This window comes from Pygocentrus nattereri, chromosome 17 (genome assembly GCF_015220715.1).
Source record: "Pygocentrus nattereri isolate fPygNat1 chromosome 17, fPygNat1.pri, whole genome shotgun sequence".
Taxonomy (NCBI): domain Eukaryota; kingdom Metazoa; phylum Chordata; class Actinopteri; order Characiformes; family Serrasalmidae; genus Pygocentrus; species Pygocentrus nattereri.
In genome coordinates this window covers 4,132,491-4,153,107 of record NC_051227.1, presented here as the reverse complement: position 1 = coordinate 4,153,107, position 20,617 = coordinate 4,132,491, and the positions used below count along the sequence as shown (strand labels likewise).

Below are 20,617 nucleotides of genomic sequence, written 5' to 3'. Positions count from 1 at the left end.
GGCTTACCGCCCTGACAGGCACCCACAAGCTTTTGGCCACAGCTATGCCTAGCAGCTTCCACAATGGAGGTTTTGAACAGGGTCCATTCAGACTCCATGTCCCCTACCTTCCCCGGGACATGAGAAAAGCTCTCCCGGAGGTGGGAGTTGAAATCATTCCAAACAGGGGCCTCTGACAGTCGTTCCCAGCACACCGTCACTATTCACTTGGGCCTACCGGGTCTGACCATCAGTTTTCCTTGCCATCTGATCCAACTCACCACCAGATAGTGATCAATTGACAGCTCGGCGCCTCTCTTCACCGAGTATCCAGAACATACGGTCCCAAGTCAGATGAAACGACAACAAAGTTGATCACTGACCTCAAACCAAGGAGCTCTAGTACCAAGTACATTTATGAACATCCTTGTGTTCGAACTTGGTGCTTGTTATGGACAATCCATGCCTGGCACAGAAGTCCAATAACAATTCACCATTCGGGTTTAGATCGGGCAGGCCGTTCTTCCCATTCACGCTTCTCCAGGTCTCCCAGTCATTGCCATGAAACCTCTCTGATTAAATTTGTCACTGGCTAAGTAAATAACACTAATAACTGAATGAAAAATGTTAATAAGCTAGCTAATGGAGTTAAATCTGCCAGTAGCTGAAAGAAAGACGTCAGTAAACTAGCTTACTGAGTTAGCTAATTGTTGTAAATCTGAGGGTAGCTGAGTGAGAGATGTCATTAAGCTAGCTAGCTGAGGTAAATCTGCTGGTGGCTGAGTAAAATAAATGTTTGTAATGGAAGAAGGAGATGTTAGAAAGTCCAGATCATTCACTCATTTGGATCATCAGTTTGTGTGGATCAGACCATCAATAAGGCAGATTTTATCATCATATAGTTGTTTGGCATCTCCCTGGAGTTGGTTATGATGCACTTCCATCTAATTTCATTCAATATAAAGCATTACAAGAGAAACACGAGACAGCCAGCTTTATAAATTCTTGTAAATTAATATCTGCAGCATGTAGACAAAGAATGAACCCTGTCAGCATGGCGGAAGGAACCCATAAGACAGCTCAACCTGATGTGCATTCCCAAGCCCAAGCCCTACTGCGCTGCTAAAGGCCTCGGCGTTAGAGGACCTCTGAGCGAATGCAGTGCAGTCCAGAGAAGCTTCAGACACCGCCGCCGAGCACGTCTCGCACTAATGCACCTCATTAGCCCGGCGCTAGCCCGGCGCTAAGTATTAGCTAATGCAGCCGGATGGAAATGACGCACTCAGCTGTTACTAGCCGTGAGATGCTTCACACCAGCGGCATAATTATTCATTTACACCATTACAGCAGATTACATCCATCAGACAGAAGGACAGAGACAGAGATAAACTTTAGTGCTTCTCTGTTTACTTCACACAGATTCAAACAGTCCAGTCTCGATATTAGCATCACCCACAGTAAATAATAGTAGCTGATAGACTAGAGAGGCTGCACTTACAAATGAATCATAACTGAGAGATTTCACGTAATTATTACTTTTGTTTATTTCTCACTGTTTTCACTTTCTTTCTCAGTTTCTCGCTTTATTACAGTTGAATTTGTAATAAAGCAGTTATACTGTGTTAAACTTAACGATGTTTTGAGCTTTTTAGCCAATGAAGCTGCATACCGAAACTATATCATGTCTCCAATGCAAAGTACTTATTTCATGTGCTTAACTGAGTAATTATAATGATAATTGACTAATTAAAGTAAATGTTTTAGCCAAATGCTATTATCATGCCACTAGCCTAGCTTTAATGCAAGACAAGCCAGATGAACTAGCGGAGAAATGCGTGAAAGCAGACAAACTAGCCTTGATAAAATATAAGCCTAGCTAAACTGACTAACCTAGCATGTGTAACTAGCCTGTGCATTAACCCAAGATGAATGTTTCCAACCAAATTATCTCGTGAAGAAAAACTAGACAAATGCATTAACCTAGCATGAATGGAAAACTAGCCCAGTGAACTAGCTTATAGCCTAGTACAACCCGATTGATGCACTAGCCTAGCCGTGAATGTAAGAGCAGCCAAATGTACCACCCTAGCATATAAGACCAACCTATGAACTTGCCCAGCATGAAAATATTATCCAATAATTGTAAGAACAATAAAAAACTAGACAAATGCACTAGCTTAGCAGTGATTATCAGACTAGCTATGAAAAACATAATGAACTAGCCTAGAACAACTAAATCCTCTAGCCTAGCATATGTAAAACTAGCTAAATGAACTAGCCTAGAACAATGCAAAACTAGACATATGCCTTAGCCTAGCACGAATGCAAAACTAGAAGTATAAAACTAAATAAATGTACTAGCTTAGCAGTCATTGTTAGCATAGCCATAAAAAATGTAATGAACTAGTGTAGACAACTAGACAAGTGCTCTAGTCTAGCTTATGTAAAACTACAAAAATTACCTAACCTTAATCTAGATGAATGCTATAGCTTAGCATGAATGAAATAGCTAGCCTAGAACAATATAAAATTAGACAAATGCACTAGCCTAGCAATGATTGTCACACTACAGACATGAGAATGTAATTTATTAGCCTAGAACAGCTAGACAAATGCACTAACCTAGCACATGCAAAACAAGCTAAATGTGCTAGCCTAGAACAATATAAAGCTAGACAAATGCACTAACCTAGCACATGTAAAACTAGCTAAATGTGCTAGCCTGGAACAATATAAAGCTAGACAAATGCACTAGCCTAGCACATGTAAAACTAGCTGAATGTGCTAACCCATAACAATATACAGCTAGACAAATCCGCTAGCCTAGCACATGTAAAACTAGCTAAATGTGCTAGCCTGGAACAATATAAAGCTAGACAAATGCACTAGCCTAGCACACGTAAAACTAGCTAAATGTGCTAGCCTGGAACAATATAAAGCTAGACAAATGCACTAGCCTAGCGTGAATGTCATACTAGCTCTACTGATGGTAAACGATTTTGTAACTGAATGTTGATGTGACTGAATGAAAATGTCTAGTTTTCTTGCCACTCTTTCTTGCTAATACTCGATTTTTTCTTTCCCCCTCTCCTCTCTCGTCCTCCAACCTCCCAGGACAAGAGCTCCCAGGCACTTAGCCTAAGCAACGTGGCGGGGGTCTTCTACATCCTGGTGGGCGGCCTGGGGCTGGCCATGCTGGTGGCGCTGGTGGAGTTCTGCTATAAGTCGCGGGCCGAGGCTAAGCGAATGCAGGTGGAAGCGGCAGAACTGAATTTTAGCCCTGCTCCCAGCCCGAGCGCGCAGAACTTAGCCACTTATAGAGAGGGGTACAACGTGTACGGCTCTGATGGCGTAAAGATTTAGGGGTAGGAACTAGGGGTCCCCGCGCAGGCCGGCCCGGGGGCCTTCGCCGCTGCCCTTCCTCGTGTTTTTCTCTCTCGTAGCTGCGGCGGATCGTCTGTGATGTTGTGGCGGCTTCTTAGTTTTCAGTTCCTGCGCTTTGCCGTCTTACGTTTCTGTTTGTTTTCATTTTTTGATGTTACTTCTGTTGTTTTTTTGTTAGTTTCACATGGCTTCTCTGGAGATGCCTTGAATAGAAGTTTGTTTTTTTGTTTGTTTCTGTTTGTTTTTCTAATATTGCTCTATTTGTTTGGGCTGCAGTGGATGATGTGTATGCTGTTGGCTTCTCTCAGACACCTGCATTACAATTAATTTCTCAGCAAATCAATCAAACCGCCATCAAATGAGCAATCAGAACCGTAGAACTGCCTTTAATAGCATAATGTAGTCTAATGTACGCATATATTAGATTGTACAGGACCACCAGAGGGCAGTACTGTCAGTACTTACAGTGGGCTGTTTGGGGTCTGTATCACTATAGTTCTTATTGGTCAGTGTCACAAAAAATAAATTTTTTTATTTTTATTTTTTTTGTTACTTCTCAAATGTCATTGCGGGAAAAATTGGTGTACATGAAAATAAGGCTTGAGTCAGGGATGGTAAAGAAATGCTATTTATATATTTTTATAAATTATTATCTATAACCACTTCAGCATAATCAGTTATACTCACCCAAAAGTTAACACTTAACACTTGAATTATGTACAGTTCAGAGTGATTAGGCCTAATATAAATAATATGGTTTGAATTTAAATTTATATATTTACGAATTTTTCAAATTTGCCATAGGTTTCATGAGTGGTAACATCAATTAGCTCGGTTGTCAGAAATGTATATGCTTTGTCACATTTTACCTGCTTTATTCTTTTCGTTTTATTTGTTGCGTAGCATTAGATCACATTTTTGTAATGAAATGTAATATAAAATATGTTGCCATTCTGAGGCCTTGTCCACACATATCAAGATATATTTAAAAACATTTAAAAAAAAAAAAAAAAAATTCCACATCAGCAGCGAAAATCTCTTACGTTCAAACGAAAACACAAAAGTGACTCAAGCATGCCAGCCCAGTAGGGGGCGATGATGCACTATAAAATGTGATGTCATACACCTCAAAAAGAACGTCGTGAGAAATATAGACCACAAAGCTAAAGCTGAGGTTTTCTAGCAGTGTGATGGCAGCAGCATTATAGACACCATAAACTTTGTTCTGCAGAACTTTCGACCTACGTAATTCAACACTGACGCAGATTCAAAGAGTCCTGCCAGAAAATAAAAGCTGAAAAAGTGAAAGAAAGCCTGCTGCCTGCCGTCTACTGTGGGACTGTTTATGTCGCAATGGCTACACAACCTTCTCTGAAACGCCCACAGGACTCTGATCATGCAGTGAAGCTCAGATTTTCTAGTTTTTCACCCTGCTTGAATTATGCGGTTTGGATTTATTTAGTTATATTGGTTACTGATCATCAAGTCACATATCTTTAAAATTACTATAGTATTTTGACACAGCAAAAACCGATGACTCAGCAAGACATTTCCATAAGATACATTACTTAAAACTAGTAGAAAAGTCTTGAAATTAGTAAAATTATCTTATAATATGCTTACATAACAAGAAATATGAGATATATTGACTAGATTTAAGATGACGTTTAGATGGACCAGGTGGTTGCTAAGGAGCTGTTAGGCCATGCTATGGTGTCACAGGTGGTTGCTAAGGAGTTGTTAGGCCATGCTATGGAGTCACAGGTGGTTGCTAAGGAGTTCTTAGGGCATGTTATGGTGTCACAGGTGGTTGCTAAAAAGCTGTTGCTAGGCCACTGCTATGGTGTCACAGGTGGTTGCTAAGGTTTTTAGGCCATTGCTATGGTATCCCAGGTGGTTCCAAATGTATTGCTAGGCCACTGCTATGGTATAGAAGTGGTTGTGTAGTGAAAGAAAGCCATCCACATCTCGTGGGGTTGTTTATGTTGCCATGGCTATGCTGCTATTTCTTAAACATCCACACAGTTCTGATCAAACAGAGAATCTAAGTTTTACTGGCTTTTCACCCCCTTTTCACCCCGTATGACATATCTTTTGTTTTAAATGTTATTTTTGATCTGCCAATGGAACAGGACACTGTCACTAGACTGACTTAAAACAAAAGAAATATTAGCTATGTTGACTAGATTTAAGACACCTTTGATATGGTATCCCAGGTGGTTGCTAATATGTTGCTATGCTATTGCTATAGTCTCCCAGGTGGTTGCTAAGGTATTGCTAAGCCACTGCTATGGTATCCCAGGTGGTTAATATGTTGCAAGGCCATATCATAGGTGGTTGCTAAGGTGTGTGTTGTTAGCCAGTTGCTAAGGCATCCCAGGTGGTCGCTAAGGTATTGCTAGGCCTTTCATATGAAATTCCAGGTGGTCACTAAGGTGTTGCTAGACCATTGCCATGGGATGCCAGGTGTTGTTGTTAGGCCATGCTTTCATGTGACAGGTTGTTTGCTAAGCTGTTGCTAGACTACTTTTATGGTATCCGTGGTGGTTGCTAAGGCATTGCTTGGCCGTTAATATACACTTACCAGCCACTTTATTAGGTACGCCACATTCAAAGTCCCTTAAATCACATTTCTTCTCCATTCTGATGCTCGGTCTGCACTTCAGCAAGTTGTCTTGCCCACCTCTACATGCCTAAATGCATTGAGTTATGGCCATGTGATTGGCTGATTAGCTATTTGTGTTAACAAGCAACTGAACAGGTGTACCTAGTAAAGTGGCCGCTGAGTGTAGTATCCCAGGTGGTTGCTAATATGCGTGTGTAAATCTACTAGTAAATATGTAAGTCTGAATGTAATGCCAATGAGGGGCAGTGTGAGAGTTCTTTGTGACATAATTTGGGGCACATTTTAATTTTCTCAACATTCTTCTGTGCATAAAAACAAGCACACTGTTCCCGTATGTTTCCGTGTAGAAAGGACGCCAAAAAAAGTTTTCAAATATACAAGGATACGTGTCGACTGGGCCTGAATTAGTCAATAGAACATTATTCACTAATTTACTGACATGTTCAATTATGTCGTCAAATGAAAGATGGCTGACCCTCACATTTTACTGTTGGCTTAACTAAACAGATCTGAACATACAGGGCTGCATGTGTTTGTGTTAGAAATGCAGATGTCGAGCACTGTGGAACATCTGAAATGTCTGTCGATGTTTGTTGTTGCCTGCATTGTTTGTTTCCTGTTTTTGTTTTTTCGTTTTTCCGTTCTTTGACGTGTGCTGGTTGGTGTCATTGTGATGTTACTGTATGATATACATATTCTGATAGCCTCTCAAGAGAAGCTGCAGGTTGTGTTCTGACTCCGCCTCCTCTCATCCCGCCTCCCTCTCTAGCTCACCTTCACCGAAGCCATGAGAAACAAGGCCCGGCTGTCGATCACGGGCAGCCTGGGGGAAAACGGGCGTGTCCTGACGCCAGACTGCCCTAAGGCTGTGCACTCTGGCCCCTCCCTCCACCACGGCCCCACCCTCGCCATGGTGTCCTCCTCCGAGCTCCCATAGCAACCAAAAAACTCACCCTGTGCCTTATGCCACGCTAATCCTGCTGACTACGCCATGCTTCCGGCCGGCCCACCTGGACTACAAAAACTGACGAGAAAACTACGATTACACTGATTCAGTCAATCTGGGATGTAAAGAAAAAAAAAAAAGACAAAATGTGAAGTTGAACAGCAAAGTGGATTTTAAGAACATAGAGAAAAGGCAAAGCGAACAAGAGAGGGCGTGAACTATCTTCAGGATTTCAGACGCCTTAATACGATCATCGCAGAAACATCACCCACGGATGAAAACGAAAAAGACCACAAAACTGTAAACTTGAAACTCTGGACTGTGTAAATTTCCTGTTCTTTCCACAAACATTGTTTGAAACGAGACAAACACCACGCTTTTCTTTAGCCTCTGACCTACTCAGCTGTAGTCTCCGAGAAATTAACGCAAAAAAAAAAGTAGCTAGAATATTAGCTATAGTGTTAGCTAGCCACCCTGAGTGACATCGCTGAGTTTATTTAAAACAGAGAAAAGACCATGCAGTCACACACCGCAGTAGTTGCTAAGCGATAAATTAATTAACGTAAATATGTACATTCTGGGTAAACCACGAAGCAGCGGAAGAAATAACTTAAACTGCTTTTTAAATGGATGTAAATAACTGTAGACAAGCGCCACCTCTTTTTGTAAACCATCTTAGGTGATAAATCATCGCAATAATGAATATAGAACAACACAACTTGTAATTACAAAAAAATATTTTATATGCGTACACATATATAGAGAGAGAGATAGAGTTATAGAGGGAAATGATCTGAAATAGCGCCACCTGGTGTGAGACCATGGCATATGTTCTGCTGACCTGGATTGTTTTTGATAACTAAATAAATGTGTACACGTCCTCGTTCTCCACAGGGCCCACACGCACACTCTCACTGTAGCGCTAGGTCACCAGACACATGAACTTAAATTGAACTGCATATCGATTTCCTCACGTTATGTGTGTCTTTTTTTCTTTTAGTTTGGGACGTTTTGATTTCAGGATTGTGTTCTTTCTCTCTTTGTTACCCACCAGACAAGAAATAAAAGAGGAGAATTTGTACACACTCTCTGCTGTGGTTTTACTTTTCTCTCAGCAATACAATCCCTCACAGTTCAACAGGCAGTGGCTGTTAAGCCTGTAAGACTGATATATGTAAATGAGGTCTGTTCTGATTGGTTGACCTGTATTGTGTCTCATTCAAACAACACTGCAGGCTAAAACTTCACTTCAGCTATAAGTTGGAGGGACTAAACTGGCGTGGGCTGAATGGGTGGGGCTAAACTGCTGTAGGGCGAGCGGGTGGAGTTATACTGCTGTAAATGACTGCCGTATACAGCAATGGGTGACTGTACGTTTTCCTAATTCAGTAGTCTATGTTTGCTTGACAACAATGCCACATTCTAAAGGAACGACATTTCTTGGAGGGGATACTTGTTTATGTTAATTATTTTTAATGATAAATTATTTTCTGAAAAATTGTGTATTTTATGATATTTTATGTTGGCCACCATTTTATAAAAGCCATAATCCTCCTGAGGCCATGTATAATAGTGATTTCATCACAAGGGAGTTTTACTACACTTTGTGCCCAACAACAACCCTTCCCTGTGGTAAAATCACAGTAACGAACACCCTGTTGTGGCTTATTGCCTAATTATACTAAACTTTTAGGAGAGAATTCTCCTTTAACAGAACAAAAACAATATACTAAACATGTTTCTCTTGTATCTGAGCTTCTCCACTGTTTTATATCCTTGTGAGAACATCAACATCTTCCCCAAACACAGCTCCAATGCTCCTCTTCCCAGCAGGTGTTCAGGTCATGGAGCTGTGGAAATGGCATAGAGCTCCACTCAGGTGAGTGAACTGACCCTGAAGAACAAATGAAATAAATGTCAGAACATCTGAAAAGGTTACAGATCCATCACGAAGAAGGAGAATCCAGGACAGAGTCTTCCAGAAGCTTCCACCACTGCCAGTAACAGCTGTTTAGTAACTTTTCCAAAACCACAAACATTATATTGCATCATCCATGACCATCAGCGTCAGCCTGATCAATATCTCATACCTGATATCAATAAGATAGATAACTAGATGTGCATTTCCTGAAGGAACTGCAAGAGTGCTTGAAAAGAACTGCAAGTGTGTGTGTGTTTGTGTGTGTTTCTGTGTAGGTGAACAACACCTCCTTAGGTGTGTGTCTGTGTGGTGTGTGAGAGGGAGAGATGCATATGTTGGGGGGGGGGCATTCAAATTAACTGTCACTCTGTTATTATGTAGCTCTTAGTGGAAAAGCCTTGTTTGAGTCTGACTTGCAACCTCTGAACAAACTCGGGAAATGTTTACTCTATCGCTTAACCGGATAGATGGTGTGAGATAAGACGCCTTGAGGATTATTTTTGGCATAACATTGTGTGTATTGAGAAGAAAATGTCTGAGTTATGACAAGTTAAACACAGAGAAAATCTTGAAATAAGCAGATTCTGATTTTGAGAAATTTAAATGGGGGTGAATGGGGCAGTTTTCTGTGCCTAGTACCAAACAAATGCTCATAACTGTAAACCATCCATCCATCCATCCATCCATTTTCTAAGCCTAGTTGATAAAATGATGATGAGATATTTCAAGGTTTCAGAAAGGACAAGTTTCTCTACCATTTAAAACCAAAATGGAGTTTCTAGATGAAAGGTTAAGGATTTTAAAGCAGATTCCCTGCGTGATCAGCTGTGTCTGTGAGACTGAGTGGCCTGCTGTGACATCATCGATGTCAGTTAGAAGTTCCGCCGTTCATTCTTATGGGAGGTTTTTAATTTTTAAACTTACTTTTATTAAAAACTACCAACCCAGTCGACTCCAAAAATACGTAGCACAAGTCACAGCGCCAAGACCTTTGAAACGCAGATTAACGGAGTCCGTACGTGAAGCGGTTCGGGCTATATTAATTGCAGAAAAGTGGTAGAAGAATAAGAAGAAGTATGAGAGATAACAATAGAGATGACAATAGAGCACTTCTTCAAGCACTCTAATTATTAGCCTAATGGCTGAGTACTAATTAGTAGGGCAGTTTAGCTCCACCATTCAACCTACAGCAGTTTAGCTGCACCATTCAGCCTACAGCAATTTAGCTCCACCATTCAGCGTACAGCAGTTTAGCTCCACCCATTCAGCCTACAGCAGTTTAGCTCCACCCATTCAGTCTACAGCAGTTTATCCCCACCATTCAGCCTAGAGCAGTTTACCCCCACCATTCAGCCTAGAGCAGTTTAGCCCCACCATTCAGCTTACAGCAGTTTAGCCACACCATTCAGCCTACAGCAGTTTAGCACCACCATTCAGCCCACAGCAGTTTAGCCCCACCCATTCAGCCTACAGCAGAAGTACATTCACTCAGCTGGGTGTGAAGTCTTTGAACAGCACTTTATGTCTTTAAAATACTAAAATACTGACTTTTTAAAAATCCTACAGCGCCTGAACACTCAGCACCTCATAACCTCATCTTACATACTCTATGCTTTAGAGTCAACACAGCCAGTCTGTTTACTGTAAACAACAACGTACACTTTATTCACCGCCACCTTTACACATACACACTCACAGACACACACAATACTGACACACAATACTTACATGAATACATTAAGGGGCATCACACCTATTTTCCAACCTTTCATCCATAACTGAGCGTGTGAGGCGTAAACAGACTGATTCAGAGTTGTTTGGTGTGAAATGGTCCAGATCTTTTTACAGTGGTGATGATGTGAACCAGGTGTCACCATGACTACAACACAAATATAGACATTTTATTTACCATCCAGAACCTACACGAGTCTTCTGAGTTTATATGGAATGTTGATGATGGAAAATAGTGGAAAATCTGGAATAATCAGTTTTCTTTGGGGACTATTTTGCCTCACAGCTCCCTGCATGTCTCCCTCCACCATGAATGGAGTTTAAGTTCTCCAAACTATCATAAAACAGCGTCTCAGTCATCAGGCAGTGAATGCAGAACCATTTACTGTAGGAACTTTCTGTGAGGAGCTTTTAGAGGTGGACGTCTGGTTCCTATCACCACCACTGTGAACGGTTCTGACTCGGTAAGTTTATCTAGAACAGAGCGTTTCACACCAAAACCACTCTGAATGACCGTTTCTTAATCATTTAATTATGGGTGAATTTTGGAAAAGTGGTGGAATTCCCCTTTCACACAACTCCTCTACATAACATAGTTAAAATGTCTTATCAAAAAGTAAATACAGATTAAAAAAAATAAATAACTGTATGAAAATGAGAGCAGATGATTGTTCAGTCTGTTTTGGAGGCACGTTGACCCAACTGTCAGCCGGGAGAGAAACAATAAACACACACACTGAACTCCGTGATCGACAGATTACTCAATGATCTATAATCAATACGATAATCACATTCAGCTACACGTGTGCTCAGATGAAGCTGAACCAGACTGGAATATTTGTGTGAGTCTGCTGTGATCAGGGAAGTGGGACGGGTCTGTGCTGAGGGCACTGCAGCTCCCCCTGGTGTCAGCATCACTCAACTACAACTGCTGACACTATGACCCGCAGTTTGAGCTTGTTTGCTTGTTGTCTGATGATTTTTCCTTCACTTTTATATTTTAACTGTGATGTCTGGAGCTTCCAGCGTCGAATGTTTGGCCTGGACACTCAGGGAATTATAAAATGAAGCACCTGAGACTTTCAGATTTATTTTAAATTAGTAAGTTAAGCATAAATGAGTAAATCAGGCCGATTGGTCTGCTTGTGATCGGTCCACTGCACAAAGCTTGTGCTTTGATAGCCTGGATCCTGTGATTGGTTAGCTTATGTTTGCTCAGCTTGTGATTGGTTAGCTTCAGTCAGCCCATGATTGCTTGTAGCTGATTAGCCTGTAATTGCTTGGCTTGTGATTGATTAGCCTGTGATTGGCTATTGTCACAGGTTGCTTTGCAATTGGCTAGCCTGTGATTGGTTAGTTTGTGGTTGATTAGCCTGTGACTGGTTAGCTTCATAGATTCCTTTATGATTGGTTAGTCTGTGATTGGTTAGTTTGTGGTTGATTAGCCTGTAACGGGTTAGCTTCACAGATTCCTTTATGACTGGTTAGTCTGTGATTGGTTAGTTTGTGGTTGATTAGCCTGTGATTGGTTCGCTTCATAGATTCCTTGCTGATTGGTTTGCCTGTGATTGGTTGGCTTGTGATTGGTCAGCCCTGTGATGACTGCTTCACAGGTTACTTTCTGATTGGGTAGCATCACAGCTTACTTTCTGATTGGTTTGCCTGTGATTGGTTAGCTTCACACATTAACCCAAGATTGGTTAGTCTGCGACTGGTTGGCTTGTGATAGATTAGTCTGTGATTGGTTAGTTTGTGGTTGATTAGCCTGTAACGGGTTAGCTTCATAGATTCCTTTATGACTGGTTAGTCTGTGATTGGTTAGTTTGTGGTTGATTAGCCTGTGATTGGTTCGCTTCATAGATTCCTTGCCGATTGGTTTGCCTGTGATTGGTTGGCTTGTGATTGGTCAGCCCTGTGATGACTGCTTCACAGGTTACTTTCTGATTGGGTAGCATCACAGCTTACTTTCTGATTGGTTTGCCTGTGATTGGTTAGCTTCACACATTAACCCAAGATTGGTTAGTCTGCGACTGGTTGGCTTGTGATAGATTAGCCTGTGATTGGTGGGCCTCACAGGTTACTTTATGATTGGTTTTCCTGTGATTGGTTGGCTTGAAACTGATTAGCCTGTGATTGGTTGGCTTGTGATTGATTAGCCTGGGATTGCAAAGCTTCCTAGGTTACTGATTGGTTGTGATTGGTTAGACTGTGATTGGTTGGCTTGTGATTGGTTAGCCCTGTGATGATTGCTTCACACATTACTTTCTGATTGGTTTGCCTGTGATTGGTTAGCTTCACAGGTTAGCCTGTGACTGGTTGACTTGCCATTGGTTAGCTTGTGATTAGTTGGCCTGTGACAGACCAACCTGTAATTGGTTGGCACCACCTCTCACCGCTACCACACTGTTCATCTGCCAGTCCAAACTAGCTAAGCTAATTAGCTCATTTGAGAGCTACTAAGGAGATCATATCAAAGAACCACATTAACAGCTGCACACACACTACCATGAAGCAACTGTAATGTATCCAGCATGTAAAAGCTGTATAATACCTCAGCACACCCAACACAAAACTCCCCACGTCCCTCAATCTGACCAGCTTCACAGTGAAGTTGAGTAAGTTGCTAACGCAGTTAGCCGCTCCGTTCCTGCTAACACACACAATAACAAGCTAAGAGCGAGCGGCTCCTGATTAGCTCAGTTAGCTAAGGCACAGTTTACACTAGCAGAGATTTCCGAGTTTTCTGGCAGTCCACACAGTCTGACAGCATAGCTGAGATCATATCACGATACACACACAACAAAGTTTCCATCTGCTGAGAACATGTGAGCACAGGAAAAACAGAAGAAGAGAGAGGAACTCCGGAGACTCGACTATAGGACCAACAGGAACGCAGAAACACTGGGACTCCATCACGACACGTACAGACACACTGAGTCTTCTAGAGCTCCACCATTAAACCTCTTTAAATCCCTCCATCCTCAGGGAGGGTTTACTTTGTCCTCCAGCTCATCCCTCCATCCGGCACCCTGTCTGTCTGAGGCGCTGAGCCACAGCCGCGCCGGAGCACACAGACAAAATCTGGACCACAGTCTCTGTTCATCTGCCAGATGATGAAGTGATAGTCTGATAAATTAATGAGCTCTAATACAGTCGATCAGCATGTTTGGTCTGTAAAGTTTGACTGTTCAGTCAAGAGCTGAATACATTCTGGACAAAAGATTACTATTTGATTGTATCGGTATTTAATAGTACTTTTATTTTATTTGTCGGTGATCTGATGATGGCTATTACTGTTAGGGTGATGTGGTTCTGGTCAGTTTCAGACAGAATTCATACTCAGGTAGGGTCTGACTTGGAGCATAATGATGTAGTTGGATAGGGATGTGATAGAATTCTGTCGCGGTCGGATTGGGTTTGGATTTTAAACGATATGGTTTGTGGTTGGGTTGGATTTGGATCATCACCTGGTCTGGTTTCGACACAACACTTCTCTCTACTCTAAATGATGACATGGTTCCGGTCAGGTATGGACTTAAAGCATGTCAACGTGGTTTGAATGCAAAACATGATGACGTGGTTCTGGTCGGGTTTGGTCTTAAAGGATGATGTGGTTCTTGTCAGGTTCAGACTCAAAGCATGATGTGCTCAGGTCGAATCCGACTAGTCTCAAAACATGATGATGTGCTTCTGCTCGAGTTAGAACCGGATCGAACTCTGTTGTGCTCGGGCGGGTTCAGGTCAGGTGGGTTTTGGATAGAGTTCTGTTGTACTCGGGTCGAGTTCTGACTTAAAGTGCAACAATGTGGTTCGGGTCGGTTTGGGTCCAACCAGAACTTTTCTTGTACTCAGGTTGGACAGACAAAGAAGCTGGCTAATGTGGTTCGGATAGAATTCTGTCATTCCCTGGTTGGGCTTCAGACACAAAACATTCAAAGGTGTTTCGGGCCAGTTTGGAATCAAAACTCATACAGTGTCAGAAACCACATAATGAAGTCTGTTAGAGATACTGAACACTTCCACACAGTTTGAGGGGAGTGTGTGATGATTTAGGTTTACAGTTAGCACCATACTAACTGGTGCTAAGTGGTGCTAACTGTGGTGGTTGGGATAGTGTAGTGGTTAACACCTCTGCCTTCTACACTGTAGACTGGGGTTCAAGCCCCACCTGGGCAAAACACCCAACACTATACCAATAAGAGTCCTTGGGCAAGACTCCTAACACCGCCTTGGCCTACCTGTGTAAAATGATCAAATTGTAAGTCGCTCTTGATCAGCCAAATGGTGTACATAAGCTTCTTGTTAGCTACATTAGCCTCATAGCTCCAGTGCCAAAAGTACAGAAGCAAACTTCAGACACCAAATGTGGTGGATCGACTATATTTGGGGGTAAACAGAGGGAGCTGGATTATTTGTCAAATTATCGCTTTAAGGACACTGAAAAGTAGCAGTTTGTGCTGTTGTCTCCTTTAGTCTAACACACCTGGCTCTACAGTTCAGACCCTCCTGAAGAATCTGTTAACCTGCTCCGGTGTTTTACAAACAGGTTGCTAGATCTCCACAAGCAGCAGTTCTACAATTCACGAGTGCAGCGCCATCTGCTGTCCGTCCTTGTGCAGCTGCAGCCTCTCCTTCTCCACCTGGAGGCGCTCTCGCTCAATCTGCAGCCGGCCTGACTCGAACCTGAAGAACTGCAGTCTCTCTTTCTCCAGCAGGAGGCGTTCTTTCTCCAGCTTCAGCTTCTCTGCTTCCAGATCCGTCCACACTGGCCAGGAGGGCTTCCTGTCCTTTTCCACATCCATGGAAGACGACGAAGACGGGGCGGAAGAGGTGGTGGGCGTGGCTGTGGTGGTGGAGGAGGCAGGGCTTTGCTGCGGCAGCGCTGACTGGTGCACAAGCAGGCGGAGTCTCTCCCTCTCCAAGTCTAGGCGCTCTTTCTCCAGCTGGAGGCGCTCTCGTTCCATCTCGGCCTGGCACAGCCGCTTCTTCTCTACCTGGAGGCGCTCCTTCTCCACCTGCAGCCGCTCCGACTCCACCTGCAGACGCTGCTTCTCCAGCTCCAGACGCTGCCTCTCCAGCGCCACCAGGAGGCCTGTGCTGTCTCCTGCAGACGGGCCTGGCGTGGCCCCACCCACTTCAGGTGCGCCAGGTGTGTCGGGGCCCAGGTCTCGAGCCAGCGACGGTCCAGTGGGAGCTTTAGAGCAGCTCAGCACACCAAACTCATCAATGTGGGCAAAGTCTTCAGGGATGGTTCCTTCTCTGTCCACATCCTGCAGGATAGACGGGAAGCAGTCTTCGTCATCTTCATCACCCTCACCTTCTACCTCACCTGGAACACTGTCGCAGACTCCGCCGTCCAGCTGCGGAGAAACAAACACACACAGGGATTATTATACTGTTTCGTTTCTCGATCCAGTATTAGCAGCTAAGGCCTGAAATTTTAACACATTTAGTTGCTACTTCAGTACACAAGGTGGCGCTGCGAACTCTTGTCTCTCTTGGGCAATGTGTGGGGGCTGTGGAGAGCAGTCCCTTTGTCATGTAACAACCTCCAATGGTCAGCCTATTTTACATCTGGTTATCTATAGCTCCCCAATCTAGCAATGCCATTTGTTGAAGGGATATCTCGGAGACATCCTGGCTCCTGGGTGGGCCTCAACACCTCTATTTTAATTACAAAGGTAGAGGCAGTCGCCCACCAAATAGGGGGGTTTCTGGGTCATTTAGACAAAGGGACAACAAGAAGGTGTGGTTTACATACACTCACCGGCCACTTTATTAGGTACACCTTGCTAGTAAAAGGTTGGAACTGCCTTAATTCTTGGTGACATACTTTCAACAAGGTGTTGGAAACGTTCCTCAGAGATTCTGGTTGGTTATTTGAGTTCCTGTTGCCTTTCTATCATCTGGAACCAGTCTGCCCATTCTCCTCTGACCTCTCACATCAACAAGGCATTTTTGTCCACACAACTGCCGCTCACTGGATATTTTCTCTTTTTCGGACCGTTCTCTGTAAACCCTAGAGATGGTTGTGTGTGAAAATCCCAGTAGATCAGCAGTTTCTGAAATACTCAGACCAGCCCGTCTGGCACCAACAACCACGCCACGTTCAAAGTCACTTAAATCCCCTTTCTTCCCCGTTCTGATGCTCGGTCTGCACTTCAGCAAGTTGTCTTGACCACCTGTACATGCCTAAATGCATTGAGTTGTGGCCGTGTGATTGACTGATTAGCTATTTGGGTTGACAAGCAACTGAACAGGTGTATCTAATAAAGTGGCTGGTGAGTGTAGTTGACTATAAGTCCATCGTTTTGTAAGTTTAGTCAGACCTGCTTGGTACAGAGACGCATATATTAATCTGCTTTTTCATCAAGAAACCAACATTTTGCCAGCAGAAGTCAACACCAATGAGCTACTGAAGTTAGCTATGTAGCTAAAGTGCTGGTGAAGTAGCTCATTTTAACGTGGTTAGTAACTTCTCCACCCATGCTAGCCAGCGGAAACTGCTCTGCTAGCTAACACACAGAAGAGTGACTTTACGTTATTCCACTTTATGTAATTTTAATCATAAATATGTAACCACTATTTATTTGTGCTAAAAAACCTAAGCCTTCCTGTCAGCTACCCCACCCAGATTCCAGATAGCTGGCTAACTTAGATGAAAACTAGCCAACTCTCAAATGTCCACTGTCCGGCAGATCACCTACGTTATATCCACTACCCTCTGTGTCCTCCAATTTGACCCCACAGTGAACGCTGTTCTCCCCGAGGTCTGGCAGGTCCTGCCAGTATCCCTGATCTTTCTGAAAGCCGGCTGGGTCCTGCGGCAGTTCTCCACCAAGCGAGCCCTCGTTGTCGGGCGAACAGGGCGGGTCGTAGTCCAGCTGAAGTCCAGCAGCCAGCTGTGCCCGCAGCTGCTTCCGCTTCATCAGCGTGCGCCAGTCCAGGTACCGGCGCTTGACCTCTCCAGCCGTGCGCACCTCGCCCTCACCCAGCGCATTCACGCACTCTGCCACCTCCTCCCAGGCACGCCGCTTCAGCTCGTTCACCGCCGTGTTCTGCTGCCGTGAGAACAGGACGTCCCGCCGGCGCTGGATCTCCCGGATCAGCGTCTGCGTCTCCCGCACACTGTAGTTACTCTTCCGCTTCCGCTTCAGGTGTTTCATCTGCAGGAAGTCCATGATGGAGAACCACGAGGAAGTCTCACGTGGTGATGAAGACGCTGCAGGAGGGTTCTAACACAGCGGGATTCGTTACTGATCAAGAACAATGAACTTTTTAAATGAAAGAATATGACTTATTGACCATAGGGCTTATTAACCTATCTGCTATGAATCATTCAGTATCTACTGTGAATCAATCCGGCTCGACTACAAATCATTCAGTACCTGCTATAAATCATTCAGTCTCTACTATGAATCATTTAGTATCTACTATGAATCATTTAGTATCTACTATGATTCATTCAGTCTCTACTATGAATCATTCAGTACCTGCTATAAATCATTCAGTATCTGCTATGAATCATTTAGTATCTACTATGAATCATTCAGTCTCTACTATGAATCATTTAGTATCTACTATGAATTGAGTATTTACTCCGAATTATTCAGTAATTCCTGTTAATTATTCAGTATACAGTAAGACAGTTACATACTGTAGTTATGAGAGTGTGGTGTGAACCCACATCAGATGATGCTGAATAAGTTCACAGTCCCAAATATCTGGTCTTCATCAAGTTGTCTCAGTGTGACGGGCGATCAAGAAGAACTCTGCTAACTCGTCCACTGCGGGACATCAGAGCTCACACCATGCGCAAACATGCTGAGTGTCCAAGTGAGGGCAGCAGATGTGCAGCACAGCTTCTGTTAAAAAGAGTATTTGTATTGTTGTTGTTGTTGTTGTTGTTATCACCATCACCATCATAATCGTCTTCATTATTAAATGGTATCTAATGATACACAAAGCACTCCATACACAGCAACATATTCTTTACACACCATATAGCACTCCATACACATCACACAGCACTCCATACACAGCACTCCACACAAAGCACTCTATAACCAGCACAAAGCACTCCACACCTCCCTATACAGAGCACTCCATTCACAGCCTTATCACTCCTTACACACCATATAGCACTCCATACACAGCACACACAGCATTCCATACATAGCGCACAGCACTCCATTCACAACAGCATATCACTCCTTACACACCATATAGCACCCCAAACACAGCACTCCATACACGTCACCCCACACACCACACTACATACACAGCACACCACCCTTCATACACAACACTCCATAAGTTGCAGACAGCACTCCATACATAGTACTCTACACAAAACACTCCATACACAACACATAGCACTTCATATACAGCACTCCACATGCATCACTCCATACATAGCACTCCAAACACAGCACTTCAGACACAGCACTCAGCACTCCATTAACAGCACTCCCTACAAAACACTTCATACACAGCACAAATCACTCCATACATAGCACTCCAAACACAGCACTCTGTACACAGCACTCCATATAAAGCGCCTCATACATAGCACACAGCACTCTACACAAAACACTCCACACACAGCATTCAGCACTCCCTAAACAGCACACAGCACTCCCTACACATCACTCCATACACAGCATTCAGCACTCTATAGACAGCACACAGCACTCCCTACACATCACTCTATACACAGCACTCCACACTCTATAAACAGCACACAGCACATCACTCCACACACAGCATTCAGCACTCTATAAACAGCACACAGCACTCTCTACACATCACTCCACACACAGCATTCAGCACTCTATAAACAGCACACAGCACTCCCTACACATCACTCCACACTCTATAAACAGCACACAGCACTCTCTACACATCACTCCACACTCTATAAACAGCACACAGCACTCCCTACACATCACTCCATACACAGCACTCCACACACAGCATTCAGCACTCTATAAACAGCACACAGCACTCCCTACACAGCATTCAGCACTCCCTACACATCACTCCATACACAGCATTCAGCACTCTATAAACAACACACAGCACTCCCTACACATCACTCCATACACAGCATTCAGCACTCTATAAACAGCACACAGCACTCCCTACACATCACTCCATACACAGCACTCCACACACAGCATTCAGCACTCTATAAACAGCACACAGCACTCCACACATAGCATTCAGCACTCTTTAAACAGCACTCCACACACAGCATTCAGCACTCTATAAACAGCACTCCACACACAGCATTCAGCACTCTATAAACAGCACTCCACACACAGCATTCAGCACTCTATAAACAGCACACAGCACTCCCTACACATCACTCCATACACAGCACTCCACACACAGCATTCATCACTCTATAAACAGCACTCCACACACAGCATTCAGCACTCTATAAACAGCACACATCACTCCATACACAGGACTCCATAAGCAGCACACAGCACTTCATATAAAGCACTCCATACACAGCACATTACACCCTATATACAACACATATCACCCCATACTCAGCACTCCATACACAGTACATGGCACTCTCTACTCAGCACTCCGTACCCAGTGAAATGCAGCCCAGTGTTTTATAATTCGTTAAGATGAAAAACGTGCTGTTCTAGATCTAACAACGCTTTATAACTGCCTCTGCCTGTAAGGAGAGAAAACACCGCGCTCTCAGAAAACTCCGGGAACACTAGTAAGCCCTGAAAGCCTAAATCAGAGTTTTTCATCCCCAAAATGCCCGAAATGGTAGTATTTCCGTGTATAAGCTCCCACAGCGCTGCTCTCCGTGAAGGTGAAGCGGGCCGAGGCCGGAGCGCAGACAGATCCAGCGGTAACAGTGCAGCTCCCTCATTAAACACAGCGGCGGATTCCGCTCTGTGTGCTGTAGATCTGTCTGAGGGCCGCTCCGCCTCCACAGCCGTGCCGCGCTATTGGCTGCAGCACCGCGTCTTTAACCAAACCGGCCAATCAGCGACGC

General features: G+C 43.6%; 2 protein-coding genes across 11 annotated transcripts in view; one reads left to right on the top strand and one right to left on the bottom strand.

The window, feature by feature from the left end:
* The window catches only part of gria4a (glutamate receptor, ionotropic, AMPA 4a), a 126,549-nt gene extending 119,099 nt beyond the window's left edge, over nt 1-7,450 (top strand). For 3 of the 6 annotated variants that reach the window (XM_037546362.1, XM_037546364.1, XM_037546363.1), the window contains 2 exons: nt 3,094-3,344; nt 6,759-6,818. In XM_037546362.1, coding sequence (XP_037402259.1) covers nt 3,094-3,342 — 249 coding nt within the window. In that variant the 3' untranslated portion in view covers nt 3,343-3,344; nt 6,759-6,818. Of the gene's footprint in view, nt 1-3,093; nt 3,345-6,758 lie in introns of all 6 variants that reach the window. The other 3 variants (XM_037546361.1, XM_037546360.1, XM_037546359.1) reach the window with 2 other exon arrangements.
* Nucleotides 7,451-11,048: 3,598 nt separating this feature from the next.
* Nucleotides 11,049-20,481, bottom strand: msantd4 (Myb/SANT-like DNA-binding domain containing 4 with coiled-coils). Of its 5 annotated transcripts, none has more exons than XM_017683247.2 (4): nt 20,197-20,481; nt 18,245-18,452; nt 17,295-17,843; nt 11,049-15,947 (listed from the first exon to the last, which is right to left on the bottom strand). In XM_017683247.2, exons 3-4 carry the CDS (start codon nt 17,766-17,768, stop codon nt 15,168-15,170), a joined length of 1,254 nt encoding a protein of 417 aa, XP_017538736.1. In that variant the 5' UTR covers nt 17,769-17,843; nt 18,245-18,452; nt 20,197-20,481; the 3' UTR covers nt 11,049-15,167. The 5 variants fall into 5 exon arrangements, with proteins under 5 accessions (XP_017538736.1, XP_017538734.1, XP_017538737.1 ...); XM_017683245.2 differs by having other exon boundaries at nt 17,295-17,822; XM_017683248.2 differs by having other exon boundaries at nt 17,295-17,822; nt 18,275-18,452.
* Nucleotides 20,482-20,617: the final 136 nt, after the last annotated feature.